The 16,389-nt window shown below is 47.8% G+C and overlaps 1 protein-coding gene across 2 annotated transcripts in view; it reads left to right on the top strand.

Moving 5' to 3' along the window:
* GLDN (gliomedin) overlaps nucleotides 1–16,389 on the top strand; it is a 51,022-nt gene that overhangs the window by 14,467 nt on the left and 20,166 nt on the right. Inside the window, exons 1-4 of one of the 2 annotated variants that reach the window (XM_023617481.2) lie at nucleotides 368–2,872; nucleotides 8,298–8,349; nucleotides 15,003–15,020; nucleotides 15,396–15,503. In XM_023617481.2, coding sequence (XP_023473249.2) covers nucleotides 2,840–2,872; nucleotides 8,298–8,349; nucleotides 15,003–15,020; nucleotides 15,396–15,503 — 211 coding nt within the window. In that variant the 5' untranslated portion in view covers nucleotides 368–2,839. Of the gene's footprint in view, nucleotides 1–367; nucleotides 2,873–8,297; nucleotides 8,350–15,002; nucleotides 15,021–15,395; nucleotides 15,504–16,389 lie in introns of those variants that run through there. The other variant, XM_023617477.2, reaches the window with a different exon arrangement.

Here is a 16,389-nt window from a genome sequence, read left to right as displayed (position 1 = left end):
GCAATTGTAGTACACTCTAAATTGGAGAATCACCAGTGTAGAATTACGCCAGGTTGGGTGGGAGATGGGATTAGAAACTTGGTAGTTTGACGTTTAAAAGAGGAGGGCCTGTCCCAGGACAGGTTGGATCCCCAGCACCAGGGAGGGGCTGCAGGTGTTTGATTATGGTGAGGGTGAATATTTTTTCATTTGTTTATTGGTGATTTGAATGTTTTTCATTGTGTGAGATTTGTTCATTCATGGTTTAGCTCATTTTTCAATCATTTTTTATCTTTTTCTTATTAATTTATGAATACCCTTTACATAGGAAAGTTATTAGCTTTTTGTGTATTATACATGTTGCAATATTTTTCCCTCCATAATGATTATAATGTTTATTGAGAACTTAGAACTTGCCAGGCGCTATTCAAAGAGCTTTAGGTATGTATGTCAAAAACATCCTAATCCTGATAACAGTCCTATGAGATCATTACTATTATTATCGTCATTATTATTCCCAGACAGGTCACTGAGGCTTAGAGAGATTAATTATCCTGTTCGAGGTCACAGAGCCAGCAAGTGAAGGAATTGGAGTTCAGATCAGATGGAGCTGTGTCTGACTCCAAAGCCCATGTTCTGTATATCACACCTTCTGGCCTTGGGTTCTATCTGCCTTTTCATTTTGTTTATAGTTTTTTGTGGGGAGGGGCATTGAAAAATTTTCATTTTCGCGTTGTCAAATCTATAACCCATTTATGGGTTCTTCATTTGCTTTTATCTTTAGAATGTTCTTCCCTGCCTCAGGATCTCAAGATCAAATAGTCGCTTCTATTTTCTCATAGTTATATATAATTTCGTTTGAAAATTATTCCATTATATTCGCATGTGTTTAAAATAAAGATAAAATAGCCCTTCCTCTTTAAGAAACAATTGACCAGAATAAGTTGTAAAGTTGCTGGACTTGAAAATAGGCAATACACTACAAAACAACTTTTTAAAAATAAAGTACAGACAAGGATTTGAGATGAGTAACGATTTTTAGCTGCTCCCTTTTTTTATATGCCTGGGCGAGCCATCTCAGGAAGCCATGCAGCATCCAGTAGCTAGAACATCACATCAGCTCTGCGTTTGACTTCCAACCTGGAGGAAGCAAGATCTGAGCCCAGGAGGTGCCGGGAGAACATGTCCTGAGCCTCCTCTGAGAATGGCCCAGCATTTCTGGTTCTGGAGCTGGGTCAGCCAGTTGGTGCCACAGGTGTCCTTGCTGCCAGCAGCTCTTCACCAACTTGTCAACAGGAGGAAAAGCAAAAGGACTGGCCATTCCTGACAGGCAGTAGCTTGAACTGCGGTCAGGACAAGACTGAGCACCTGGGGCTTGCTGACGCCTGAGGGGCTCCCGGTGGAAGAAGGGAAAGGCTTAGGAAGGGGGTTCTAATGACCAATGACCGTTTATATTTAGTGGGTTAGGGCACTTAGTGATTTGTATCTGGCTACTTTTATAAATCCTATTCTGTACTACATTTTGAATTTAGTTGATAAACCAAGCTAGTAATTGGACTTTAGTTAAATACTTTTGTTAAAATAGTATGAATTGATGATTTTTCAAATGTAGAATCAGCTGACCTATGTTCCAGTTGTGAACAAATATGTTTCGATAACACCAGTATGAATATACACAGTTGTTTTCATAAGGACGCCGTCATTTGCTCCTCACAGCCATTCCCTGGGGTAAATACTGTCATGGGTCCTATTTAGTCAAGGGGCTGGGGAGTTGGTGCAGGGTCCTGTCTCCTCTCAGCTTGGCAGATCCCCTCTAACCTCTAACATTTCTCTTTATCTCTTGTTCTGAAGAAAGACCGGGCAGGTCCCATATAGGCAACCTAGAGGCTCCAGCCCTCCCTCCCCAGGGGGCTATTACAAGGCACCAAGCCACTGCAGGGCACAAGCATCACATGGTAGCTACCAAAGAAAAATGCATGGTTAGAGAAAATATCTAACTGATAAGTAACCAGTTTCCCAACTTACTCAAGATGGACCGTTATCGTTAACACCATCATTATCTTTAATTTTAGTGACTTAATTATATAATTTTCTATAATTATAATTATGACTGACTATAAGTTTAGTGCAGTTAACAAGAAACAGCCATCCATCCCTAAATTCCACCCCATCCCACCGCCGTTTGACCTGGGTCAGAGCCTGAAGAAGGTCTCAGAGCACGCTTGGAGGAGGAAATGCTCCTTCAAAGACTTCTGGGGTGCATTTTCAGATGTCCCCAGGGTGAACAAATGTTACACTGGGATGTTTCCCAAGGCCCTGATCCCAGCCGAAAGTAGTTTTGCCAGAGACATTGGGTGAGGGCCTTTGTTGGTCTCACCCGCTTCCAGCTGGGATTGTTGAGGAGTCCTGGGGCCACACAGAGCCGCTTCAGCTTCTGCGACTTCCCAGCTTTTGTATGCAAGACGGCTGGCCAAGGCTGTGGGTGAACTCCAAACCAACCCTCGTTAATTACTTGTTCAGCATTGTATTAGAGAATCTGGGCAATGACTGAGGCAGGGTGAGAAGGAGGGCCACAGGGGGCTGCACCATCTCCAGGAATTCACTTCAGCCCGCCAGAGCTTATACGCAAAAGAAATGCCTTTGAGATAAGTAGTCCAACCCGTGTTCCTTGCGAAGCAGGCTGGCCTCCAGCCCATCCTGATCCAGTCAGCAAAGCAGGAGGAGCTGGTGAATACCACGTGTTTTCCCCATGGCCTTGTGTCTTCATGAATGTCTGAGATTCCTTTACAGGGCAGCATCTCGGTCTCTGCCTGGCTGACCCAGCCCTAACCAGCCCTAACCAGCCCTGGGTGCAGAGTTCATGCGGGTGCCTCTACTCCAGAGAACGTGGAAGGTTTGTGTTATTCCCCTATGGACCAGGGCACATCAGATGTTTCCGGTTTTGCAGTGATGTTCATGTGGGCTGTCTTGGGGATCCTAATAGGATAACCCCAGCATCTCCAAGCTCCTGTTTTCTAAGATTAGTGGAGTGTCTACCAAAATAAAGTTATCCTAAGCAAGCAGGCACAAAGAGAAACAGGTGATCACATGCTAGATGGCCAACTCCCATAAACAATGTTCCCCTCCGTCAGAAAGGAATCATTTCATTGGTTGAGAAGCACATTCCCCTTCCAGTTGAGTGAGTAATCAATAATGAAGTTTTTATTGAGTACCTACTATGTGCTGGATGCCTTTCTAATGCTGGGAAAGGGAGTGGATGAGTGAATGCGGCAACAGTAAAAGGATGAAATAGTACCTGTGATAAGAGCCTCTCTGGTTAGAAGGCAGAGTAACACATGCAAAAGTGTGCCAACAACCAGCCACACAGTGATGCTGCTGGGCTCAGGAGGCGCAGTCCGTGGGAATCGGGGTCTTTGGGGAAGGCTAGGCAGGATTCAGCTGGGCTCCGAGGATCCCAGGCGGGACAAACCAACAGGAGCACTCAGCTCCCAGGCCACTGATGTGGGATGGCCAGGGCTTGCTCGCTTAAGCTGACAAGTACCTGGACCTTTGGCCGATCTTCCTGTGGGGCTGCAGGGAGGAAGTCATGCCCCAGAATTTCACACCCCTGTGCAAGGCAAGCCCTACCTTCCAGCTGGGGTTTGCAGATTGTCGTTACCAGGTCTTGGCCCCAGTGTGAATTCCTGCCTTTTCCAGGGATGAGTCCAGGGGGGCTGACCAGCCCCCCATCCCCCCACCCCGTCCCCGTCCCCGAGGGATTCCTCCAACACCAGTAGTTTAACTTTCAAGTGCAAGCAGCTGGCCCCGTCTCTGCAGTCGAAGGAGTCTCAGTCAATGGCAGGCTGATCATCAGCTCCCCGGACCTGTTTCTAAAGGATCATTTGCATGAATGTAATAACAGCAATTTGCATAATTAGGGAGCGTGTGAAGAGTATTCAATTGTCTCAGAAAAAAGGAATTTCAGCTGTAAAATATGTCAGATCTGAAAGGTGACAGAATTTTCACAGCGTTCCAGCTTGCAAACTGGCGTCTGTACTTGGGGAACGTCGGAGAAACCAGGACAGGACATAGTTTTAGCCTCCTGCAAACCAGTGCAGCTGGTGGTGATGGGCAGGTTTGCTCTTTACTTTCTCATGAATCAGTCCTGAGAGGAAAAGGTGAGAGGAAGGGAGTTCAGGAGGACAGCCAGCCAACTGCCGTGAGTTTTGTGTTCCGATGAGCAGTGGCAGCTCACCGCTTTCGGCTCTATTCACTCTGACGAGAAAGGAACACTTTTGATTAAACCTTTCACTTTTGCACAGAAAAGATTTCGTGAAATTGATGCATTTTTAATGAGTAAAAATCTGATATCCTGTTCATATTCGAAGTAAACTAAAGCAAAAATTTGCATTTCAAGTTGAATTCAGACAATTCCTTTGGCAAAGGCTAAGCAGCATGAAAAAGTAAAGGGGGTGGGGAACAGTCCTCAGCTCTGGAAGCCAGCTTGCTGGGTGAGCCTGGGCCAGCCACTCCACTGGCTTCCTCTGGAACTTAGCTTTCTCATCCCTTCTCCTGTGACTCCAAGCCTCTGGGTGTCCCTTTCCACCTCCTAACTACGCCCCCCACCCTGCACCCCCATTCCTCTGGTGGGAGCAATTTGAAATCACCTGTCTAGTCCAACTCTCTCATTTTACAGATAAGTAGCTGAGGCCAACCCCACCCCAGTTCACCCAGAGCAGTTCCATTTTCATTTGTTTTATCTATTAGAGTTTGGCAATTTATGTGGGAAAAAGACAGATTTTATGGCTAATGAACAATTTGAAAATCACTGGACTTGTTCAACTGTTCTAGTTCATTCTATGTAGATTTGTCTAGAAGCAACAGAAATCTATCCAAGTTATGCCAAGTGATAGGGGTAAATGAAGGCACAATATTTGGGTTCCCAAATTAGACCCGTCTTTTAGGTTCACATAATGTTTGCACACTCTTTTCTCTCTCTCTCTCTCTCTGAATTACTAAAAATACACAAAGTGAAAATCACCCTTTATCCTAATATATCTTTTAAAACTATGTAAACTAAGTGAAAATCCCCTTTTCATTCCTTAGTCTCCATCTCCAGGAGAAAAAAAAAAATCTCAGTTAATGATTGGGTTCACGACCCTCCCAACTTTTCTTTGTGCTTATGCAGACATATCTAGATTCTTTTTTCAACCAATGAGCTGCATTGTGTTACATGGCTTGGGCTCACTGTGTTCACTCACCAGAATGCCAAGACCGTCTTTCCAGATTAGATCTAGATTAGATAGAGATCCACCTCATTCTTTTTCGTCTGTTTAATAAGCACCTTCTTGATGGACGTTTGGGTTGCTTGCATGTTTTTGCCATCACAAACAGTGTTGCCGTGAGCATTCTTGTGCAGATGTCCTAGTATACTCTTCCTGCAAGTGAGATTCCTAATTCACAACATTTTCTTTCTAATGGATACTGCCAAATTAGGTCCCCTCTCTTTTAGTTGAATTTAAAACCAGCTCTTGGCCTCTGATGCCAGGTAGGTTAGCAAGAAATCTGTTCTTTTTCTCCTCAGGCCCCTTCCTTGCCCTTGAATTGCCCAAGATCCAGAAGTTCTACTAATTCAGTGAGACCCGGTCTCTGTACAGAGAGAAAACTGGAAGGTCTGGTGAGGCTGCTCTTTGGACCCATTTTGGCTGTCTTTTCTCCCACTGCTACCATATATTGTCAATCTGAAAGCAAGTCTCCATGCAGTGTCCTATGTCCCCGTCCATTGCTGCATTGATCTGCTCCCTGGGGAGATGACTCTGATGTACTGGCATTTCCTCTGGGGAGATGACTCCACCTCCTCAGTGACATGCTGACCAAGGGTACGTTAAGCCTGAGCTCTTGTTGGTGCCGTTCTTTCTGTTGCGCTCAGGTCATTGTTCCTATGAAATATGTCCTCCAAGCTAGAGTGGCTGCGTTGGGAGGGACTTCCCATCACTGCTGAGGACTTCTTCCTGCACCTCACCCACTCTCTTCCCAACACCATTGGATTCTCACATCATAAACCCAGGTTAGCAATTTGTTGTCTCCTCTCAAGGCAAGCTCTCCCGTGGAGAGCATTGATGTGCTTCCCGACTTCAACGCTATCTCCCCAGGGGAGAAGTTCTAGGCCTGGAACCAGGCGCTGTTCTATGCACAGGGGATACAGACAAAAGAGAGAACAAGTTCTCCTGCTCTCAAAATGCTTCCATTCTTTGTGGAGCGGGGGCAGGTAATAAATAAATGCATACATAAATAAGATAACATTGGCTAATGATAAGTGTCACCAAGACAAAGAGTTGGATGAGCTGATGGGGAGTGGCTGCTGGGGCTACTTTTAGTTGGGGAGTCAGAGAACGCCTCCCTGATGAGGTGACATTTGAGCTGAGGCCTCAGTGAAGATGTAGGCACAGCATCCACACACGGCAGAGGCCTGTGATGATGGCCAGTGTGACTGGAGCAGAGTGAAGGGAGGGAGGGATGGGAGACCACCTGGAGAGGGAGCATGGCCACCTCATGGATGGATCGTACCTGACGCCCCCAGGACAACGAGCTCTGAAGCCTCTTCCAGCTTCAACATTCTCGAATCTTACATCCAGATTTCTTGTTCCTTTGCTTATTGCTTCCTAACAGCTCTTAAGAGACCAGCCCTTCGCAATTATGTTCCTGACTGTGTTTCTCCTTTGTTACTGCTTGCAGCATTTTACGTCTTGCAGAAATTTTAAATTATGAGACAGTCGAATTTATCACATTCTTCCTACATAGTATAGGAGATGTTTCTTAGAAAAATCTTTCCTGCTTTAATGCCATTGTAAATATTTTTCCCAGGTTTTCCTCCAGTTCTTTCACTAGTATGTTTTTAACTTTTAACTTTTTGATCAATGTCACTTAATTAACTTATTTAGTGTAAGGAGTGAAGTCGGGATCCAGCCTTTGTTTTTTCCCCCAAATGTCTATCCAGCAGTCTCAACTCCATTTCTTAACTAAGTTTTTCTCCCACAGTTTTGAAATGCCATATCACTTGGGTCTAAAAACTGCTTCTTGGATGGTAGATCGGTACAATAACTAAGGCATTCCTGGCACATTCAAGGAACCATCAAAACAATAGCATAAATAGAGCATGCTTATCATGTGCCAGGCCCAATTCTAAGTGTGTTGCATGTATTCGCCCATTTAATCCACATACCCATGCTATAAGGTAGGTGCTATTAGTTCTATCTACAGACGAGAACACTGAAGCACAGAGAAGTTAAGTAACTTCCCCAAGGTCACACTGCTTGTGAATGGCAAAGCCATGATATGAACACAGGCAGTTTGACTTCAGAATCCAGACCTCCATCTGCACTCTTGGCTGCCTCCACAAAATGGAAAACACTTTTGTGTGTGCTTCCCACATGCCAGGCGCTGTTCTAAGAACTTCACTTATAATAATTTCACTTACTCTTCACAACAATCCTAAGAAGTAAATGCTATTGATATCTCCATTTTACAGATGAGCAAACTGAGGCAGAGAAGGGAGAGGAGAGTGGTGTGAAGTGAGGCCGGAGAAGGAGGAGTTTTGCTCTATGTTTAGAGCAGCAAGGAATCACAAGAGTGTTTGAATCAGGGCTGGACCCATCAGACTGGGGTTTTGTGATGCTCATTAGAAGCAGGGTGAAGAATGGACGGGAGAAGGGTGCAAAGTGGCTGTGTGGGAACCAAGTGTCAGGCTGATACCACGGGCGCAGTGACCACCCACCGCAGGTGGCCATCTAGTAGTGAGAAGGTAGGGTCCGCGTGGCATGAGAGTCACTACCATCCAGGGGCAGTTTCCATGTGCCAGACGTGGAGCTGGCTTAACCCTCAGGCAGGAGCTTCTTATCTCCATTTTCAGAGGAAACCAAAGCGTCAAGAAGTTAAGTACTTTGCCCGTGCTCACCCAGCTAGTAAGCACTTGCTCCTGACCACTAAGCACACCGACCCGTTTTATTCAGGCCCACGGACTGCGCCCTCCAGACTCTGGGGGGCCGGCTCATTACAACCTTGAAACTTGGGTTTGGCGATGCCTTCCCCATCCTCTGCCTCCTCAGAGTTTGATAGAAATCAAGGAGCTTCTGTTGATGACGTTGGGAGATGAGCTGCTGATGTCAAAAATCTTTAGATCTTTTAAGGGTTTCTTTTCAGTTTTAGGTTAACTTTTCCTCAGACCTCTGCATAGTCTCCTGAAGTTACATTTTGCACTTGCTTTCTACTTGTCTGAATAAAGGGCAAGTTCAGGGCCCTCTGCCTATGGTGCGGCTGTTAACCACCCTCTCTTCCCACAGATCCGAGTGATGGTGGACCTGTGCAACAGCACCAAGGGCATCTGCCTGACAGGTAGGCTGGCCCGCACTGACCGCGGGCCACTCACGCCGCAAACATGTGTGCTGGCCAAAGCGCTGGGGCAGAGTGAACACCTAGGAACACTTGAGGTTATAAAAAGTCCTGTTGGTTTATTTACCAGATGTTTTTAATGAGCTAAATATCAATTGTAATATAATTATGAAAAATAGTATTTTCAGTATTGCCATAGAAATAGAGCCATGGAAAATAACTAGGTCTTGGGTAATTAGAAGCGTGTGGTTCCTTGAACAGAGGCCATGGATGTTTTCCCTTATTCCCGTTAGTTTTTAAAAAGGAAAAGAAAGAAAGGAAAAAGACTGCGCTAAGTGGTAGAGTTCTCTTACTGGAGAATAGTGTTCTCTTACCAGAAGTAGTTCTTTCCCTACATCCTACATCCAGCATGAATGGGAAACTCTAGAAGCAAACTGCTAATTAGTTAAGAAAACCCTTTTTATGAAAAGTGCTCTGTGTGGTGCCTACTGTGTGCTGGGGAAACGTAGAGGTTGGTGCCACTCTGCCCCCTCCGCTCAGTGAATCGAGGACAAATAGACAGGAGGGAGGGGATCAAGCAGGAGGCATGTGCAGCCTTGGGACAAGGCAGGCTGATGGATGGGGCAGGGGAGGGGGGCAGTGGATTTGATATGAGTCTGACAGAGTCCTGCCTTTGCCCTGAGGGGAGGGACACCTGCCTTCAGAAGCTGGGGGCCAGGGAAAACACAGACCCCAGCTCAGTCTCCCAATTCATTGCCTCTCAGGCTCCAGTCAGGGCCAAGGATGGGCTTATACAGCCTGATTTCAGACACTGCATTTCCGGTCTTTCCAAACGGGGCATAGCGTTCTGAGGAAACAGGGACATTATTTTTGCATTAAAAGTTTATTATGGGGTAAATGCACAACTCTCATGGACTTTAAAAGACACCCACATGCTTGGAAGCCATCTGAAGCTTTTGTCTGGCCTCCTTAGTCTAGGGCCCCTGGCTCTGAGGAGGTCCCTGGTGGAGGCTGAGAAACCCTGTGCAGTGTGTATTGAGTCTAAGGAACCTCACTCTCTCTGCTATATTCTCCCCAGTGCCTCTCATTACCTGCTGTGCATTAGGAGTGCAATGTGAGTTTGTTGAATGACTAAACCTGTGGTTTGTGTAAGTGATTAAGCCAGGATGCTGGGCTGGTAAGGAAGACGCTTCCCTGAGGAACCCTGAGTCCGAGTCTGACTCTTACTCACTTTGGCCTCTGAGAGGAAAGCTGTAATTCTGTGGCTTCTTGGGAGACGCTAATTGAATTACTAAGTCCCATTTCAGCCTTCACGGAAAATTAAGCGTCTTCAGAACAGCTTGGTCCTTTATTCTGAAACTCTTGTGGCTTAGGCACCTTTCTTCCATCTCTGGAACTCCCTTTTCAGAGTTGCCATGTGTGACAGTAATCAGTGCTAGAGAAACGCTCGGATGGATGGAATTACAGGCACAAAGCCCTGTTGAGAGGCACAGGAAAAGCCTCTTCCTTTTTGATTTTTATAGTAATAAAAGGAGAGCCCGGCTGTTGAGTGAATGCAGGATGGAGCTATTGAGACCACTTAGGGGAGATTGATGGGGGCAGGGCATCGCAGCTGAGCTGGAAATGGGTTGAAGAGGTTATTCTTTAGCGCCTCGAAATGCTTTTCAAAAGCCACCACCTTCTCTTTTCGTGCTAGCTTGAAAGCTCTCCAATTAAAACTTAGGTATGAAAAGTACAAGTTGCAAAGCGAGGTGGTACCTGGGATAGACCAGGGTGCCTGGATTGGGGGAGGGGAGGTGACAGGACCCAGGACTGAATTGGCAACTTCAGAGGGAGGGGCAGACAGCCTTGGTCCAGAGCCCCAGGAAGAATCCTGCAGGAGGGACTGCCAGGGCAGACCCTGGGCCTGGGGCCTGAGGACAAGATCTGGCTTTACACTGGATTCACCTTTGAAAAGGCTGGCGTTTGTGACTTGAGGCTAGTCCAGCTGTGACCATGAGACCCCATTCCCCTTCCTTTTCGTGGACTCAGCTGTGGTTGCTACGGGGACAAGGACAGATGCTGTGTAGTCTTGTGCAGCCTGCGACATCTCACGTGAACAGTGAGGGCAATTCACCAACCAGAGTAGGTAGGTAGGAGTTTTTGTTAGTGTGGAGTTTGGTCAAACAACATATGGTTTTCTGGATGCATCTTACCCCTGAACCCAGATTTCCTTGGGACCCCAGGAGCATAGCTCCTGGAAGAGCAGGTGTCCTGAAGAATGAAGAAGGTGGGTTCTTGGGTTGTCCTTCACTCCCAATGGCCTCCTCGTACGGGCTTGTTGGAAAAATCTCTAAACCATCACTTTGCCACATTGCTGTGGGGGCAGAAGCGCTTCAGATCCACATAGCCTATTCTCTTGCAGCCCAGTGACTCCAATCCGTGAGGAAACTTGTCACTACTCTTTATCTCATACCAAGGCAGACATCAGTAAAGAATCACAGTTGCGGCTGAGCATGGCCTCATGGCCTGCTTTTCTGCTGTTTCAGAAAGCTGTCCTAATGGGTTAGAATTGGCAGTTGAAATAAAACCTATTTGCCATCCCTACTCTAATTTTTTAAGATCGCCATGGCCATAGTCCAAAGTTGAAATGCACCAAATAAATGGGATTGGACCAAAGCTGCAGTTTAGGAAAGGTACCTTGCCAAGTCGGGTACCCTGGGTCCGGCCCAATAGCTTAGTCACGGGGGCGGCTGCAGAGGGTGTACCAGCAAACATAGGGTGGGAACTGAGGCCCCAGAGCGATAGCCAGTGCAACCTTTGGTAAGTGAATGGACAGGCTCTCCTCAGAAACAGCTAGGGCAGCTGATCATGTTTTCACTCAACTGGCCTCGCTGAACAAACTAGCCTGTTGTTTTAGTGCTGGTAGATTCCAGTTCCAAGTGTGAGTGCTTGGGCCCTCTCAGGCCATCCCTGAAGGAGAGCCAAGCATGCCTGACTCCCAGGGGAAGGGGAGACCATACCCGCCTTGGCCAGAACTCCTGTCTGGCCTTGAAGCTGAGGCCAGCGTCATGAGTCCGGAGTCCCAGGGAGTCCTTGCAGGGATAGGAGTGGGAGAGAATCAGGACTACTGACCTCGGAGGTACTCCAGGCCTGGCAGCGTCGGGTTTATGTCTAGTTTACAGAACTAAGGGCATTGTGGGCCAATTTTAGATTTTAGGGAGAAAAAATAAATCTAAGTGGCACAGCTCTTATCAAGCATCCAGCCAATTCTAATCGACTCTGGCCAGGAATGTGGGGTGGGGATAATCAGAACCAGCGACGTCATTTGCAGGGCCCAGGGCAAAGCGAAAATGCAGAAAAAAGGCTTTTTCCTTTCCTCCAACATCTTACTCTTGACCTGCTGTGGTGGGGCTTTTCGTTTGCTATTTAAGGCCTTACTCCCTGAGGTGTGGGCACTTACCCAGCAGTGCAGACACTCACAGGCACAGGGGCCTCACCCTGTGGCTCAGGCATGCAGGGCATTCACGTAACCCTAGCCTTCCCTGCACTCTCCCCGGGGCCCCCACTGGGATGGAAAGTGGCAGCAGTCACTGACGGGGCCAGGAGTGGGGAGGACACATCACGGGGCAGGGCAGCAGGTGGCAGAAAACCTGTCCTGGAGAGGCAGCGAGGCAGTGGAGGCAGGACCACACATGAACCAAGGCTCCAGGCCTCCTGGAATGTGCTCCATCCTCCCATCAGACTTTGTCTACAAAACACAGATTCAAAGATAGTATTATTAAGAATTTCTAGATGGTGACCACAGAGCATTAAACCCAGTGTGGAGCCGTTTCTGAGTGTGGGGCCCTGTCAACTGCCCTGCATGCAGTGTTAACATGAACGTGGCTGTCCATGTGTATTCCTAGAGGGTCTGTTATTCAGGAAGGGAAGAAGGGGCAGGAGATGAGAAAACATTCTGAAAAACAGCTTTCTAAATGCCCTATTGGCACATGCTATCCAACATTTGACACTATTATAATGACACATACTTGAGGCTTCTTCTGAGTATAAGGGGCCCTTGGGCAGCTCCCTGGCATCCTGAGAAGACACTGGGACAAAGGCTCAGCATTGCTATAGCACTCCAAGAGCTCTTTGGAACCCCTTGTCATCCATCAACTCTTCTGGAATTCTCTTTCCATTAGCTTCAGGACCGAGGACCTGCTGGATTCCCTCCTACGTCTTCAGATCGCTCTCTCTCTTTCCTGGTGCTTCTTCCTGCCCCTGCCTCCCTCCAGATGGGTGTATCCCTTCTCTCTCTCCATCCTGAAATTTGGCCTAGACATTTTCCTCTTGTCTCAAGACTATTAGCTCTCAACCTTTTTAGGGTCAGGGTCTGAAGATCTCCTTTAAGGATCTACTGATAGTGACTGATTCTTTACCCAGAAAATTTTCACATCAGGTCAGGGGAACCCAGGACCATCAGCATCCCAACCATGTGTACTGTTTGGTAAAAATGAAGGTTCCTGGGCTTCTAAATCCAAACTGAATTAGAATCTCCAGATGGAGCCCAGGTATCTGCATTTTAACAAGCATGCCAGGTGATTCTATGGACTCAAGTGACTTGGAACTGTAGCCACAGGGTGTCTGTGGACCTCAGGTCAATGCCAGGAAACCCTCATCTACGCACCTCACCATAGGGACCCCCTTGGCCATGGCTAATGTGTCCTAAATATAGAGCTCCAGCCAGGACCTTGCTCCCATAGTCCTGCTGCGTGGAAATGGCTATTGGACTGTCCTGGGAACTTTCAAAACCTGCTATCTACAGTCAATTCTTGCCTGTTTACCTTTTTTTCTGCCCATCTGCACATCTGAATTTGGCTCCATCTGGAGTTGGGAGTGATGATTGATTGATTGATTTCTTCTGACCTCTGTCAGCTCTCCATATCACCCCCTTACCATTGTGTGTGTGTGTGTGTGTGTGTGTGTGTGCATGCCATCTGGTAGTGGAGTCATGTTGCTACAGACTGCACCAATCCTAGAAAATGTGGTGCCATTTTCAGCAAATCACATTTGCTCAAAGCAGGATCGTATGTATTGAAAGCATATCTTCAAACACACATTCTCCCAAGAGTCCTCACGTCTGTGTCAAGGAGCCTCTCTCCATCAGTATCCTTGGCTCCCAGTCATCAGAGAGGCCTCCTTCTTTGTCTTCTACCCAATCAGACATGGAATCTTCCGCTGAAATACCTCTTGAATTTCTAGCTTTTGCTACAACTCTACAGTCACCAACTACATTTATCCACAACTTTGTCCCTAATTTTAACTACAAAGATTCTCTGGGTATTTTCTCCCCTCCCCCCATCTCACTTCCTAGTTCTATTCAACTTCCATCTACAGGGAAGATCTCAGACGCACACTGATTTCACGGTGTCATCCCCCTGTGTAAGAGTCTACCGTAGCTCCCCACTGCCTCACAGATACCATCACACCTCTCTGCTCGGCATTCGAGTGCTTCTGCCCCACATCCACCACCTGAGTACTTACTCAGCCTTATCTCTAGGCGTGCCGGCTTGGCCCATCTTCTTCCTTTCTCTCACCCGGAATCGTGCATGTGCCCACCTTTGCTCCTGCTGGTCCCCTGCCTGGGACGCCCAGCCCTCACCCCTGCAGCCACCTCAGGCCCATTGTTTCCTTAGTGCCACAGCTCAAGGCTCACCATCTCTGGAGGCCTTCTCAAACTGCTGTGTGACCAAACTGCTACAGGTTGCTTCCTGTCACTCCCTCATATTTCATTGTGGTTTCAAAGTGTCAACCTTTCCCAGTTAGGTTGTAAACACAACAGACACAGGGGCCAAGATTTCTGCTTCTCAGTAGGCTTTAGTGCACATAGTAAGTGCTTAGCAAATGATGGTTTTCCGAAAGGTCACAAGCTTGGATTTACGGGAAGACCTTCCCACTCCAATACTGACAATCATTATACGTGATCTGGAGAAACAAAAGGACCTCAGCTGCTCACATCACAACCTCGCTGGCTTGTCTGAGTGCTGGAACAGAATTGACAAGAAGACTCTCCTATTTGTGGAAGCAAAATTGTTTTGTTAGATTATGTGTAAATGGTTCATCTGAACCCCTTAGATCCTTGGGTAGTTATACACTAAGGGAGGTATCTGTTACCTGGTCTGGGCTCTCAGTTTTTCTCAGGCTATTTCATGCAACAAACAGACACCCAGTGAACCAGCGTCTGCCCTCAATTCGCCTCAGTGGCCTAGAGGAGACAAGGTGGTTGGAAGAGAGCCCTTAGGACTGCTCTCATGACAGCCAGCTCTCAGCCCCGTGATGACAGCACTGCCATTTGCTGAGACCTACCCCGTGCCAGGGTTGCGCTGGCACCCACCTGCATTGTCACCAAACCTCATTTAATCTATAGTGAATCCAGCTCAGAAATTATTCTTGGTCCATTGAAACTTAAGCAAAAGTGGCTTTGATGGGCAAATGGGTCTTTGTTGAATTGCTTTTAAGGATCTTTGGGGAAAATATACTGAGTTCTACATAAAAGAGAAGAGGCGGTTTCTTAGGGCCGGAAGGTGGTTAGTACATCTTGAAGGCGGAAGGTGCTCCTTGCTTTTTGGGTTGTGGTGCTGGCTTTGCTTTCTTCCACCCATGGTTTATCATCTAAATTTCTTTTTCTGTTGTAGGACCACCTGGCCCACCAGGTAAGAGCCCGAGGACTTCCCTAGTTCATGGGGAGGATATGGGGGGCCGGCTCCCCAGGACCCCTCGGAAGGGACTGAGGTGGGGAAGGGGGAAGAGTCTGGAGGCAGCCCGACTGCGACTAGGGCCCCCTCCTTCTCTCCCCTAGTCACGAGCTCTCCTATCCCTCCCACCTGAGACCCTGCGTCACCATTCCCCCCTGCCCCCCCGCCCTGTCACTTCTTCAGGCGCAGGCAGCAAAGGTAGAGGAGAAAGGGAAGAAGCAGGAGGGAATCTGGAAAAGGCATGGATGCCTATCCTGTTTCATTGGCTAAAAGAAATCACGTTAACTTCGGTGAAGATTTTTTAAATGTTCCTATTTCCACGTTTTGACACAGGACCCCCAGGAATTGGCGGGTTACCAGGACACAATGGATCAGATGGACAGCCTGGTCCCCAGGGCCTAAAAGGCGAAAAAGGAGCAAATGGAAAACGAGGAAAAATGGGTATTTTGGCAACTCTTCTAATTAACTTTCTTGTTGCTTGTCTCCCTCTTGCATTTTGGATGGGCTAAAGCTGTGTGCACTGGGGATGCAGTGTTGCCTCTCTATGCGCAAGGCTGGTTTCACTCCTGTCTGGAGACTCCTGTGCTCTGTGGTGCCAAAGGCATTCTTGTTGGTTCAACTTTGACAAAGGCTTATCCAGTTAGAGAAGCCGTGTCTGTGGGAGCTGCTCGCCACCCTTCTGCTTGCTCTGAGGCAGACCGACCGATGGAAGGGGCAAGAGCGGGCAGCCCTGGGGAGGGGCACTCCATGGGCTGTGTGATGGTTGTACGTGCGATGCCCCAAGTTCTTTTGAGGGTTATTTCCTGCCTCGCCCTCTCACTGACTTCTCCTTCCCAGCAAAACTTTGTGTTTGATTGAAAATCGGTTGACCATGTTGGCCCCTACCTTTTCCTGGCTACAGGAATAGCGAGAACAACTTGAGGAGAATAACAGCCTCCCTGAGGTATGGCCCCAGTTGTCCGGGTCTCCTACCCAGGGGTCATAGGATGGTTACAAAGATGTGGCTGGCATCTCTGAGGGACTTGCTCTACCTGCTAGGAGCGGCAGCATCACCCAGGCAAAGGCCCGGAAGCACCACGGTGTCTGATGTGTCCAGGGAGCAGTGAGAAGAGGGACTCAGACGGGGCTTGGCAGGAGGCTGGGGGTCATGGTGGGGAAAGTTCTGAAGAGCTCAGAGCACCAGTCCCGAGGAGTCTGTGGAGAAGGACTGGGCAGAGCCACTGCAGAAAGCTGGCACCTGGCATAGCGGAGGCTCCTAGAGACTGCTCAGGACGCTTCTAGGGAGGCCTGGCTCTTAGCCCCTGCAGAGGCTGGAGCCTCCGCCACA

This window comes from Equus caballus, chromosome 1 (genome assembly GCF_041296265.1).
Source record: "Equus caballus isolate H_3958 breed thoroughbred chromosome 1, TB-T2T, whole genome shotgun sequence".
NCBI classification, from domain to species: domain Eukaryota; kingdom Metazoa; phylum Chordata; class Mammalia; order Perissodactyla; family Equidae; genus Equus; species Equus caballus.
This window is presented reverse-complemented; position numbering and strand designations above follow the sequence as displayed.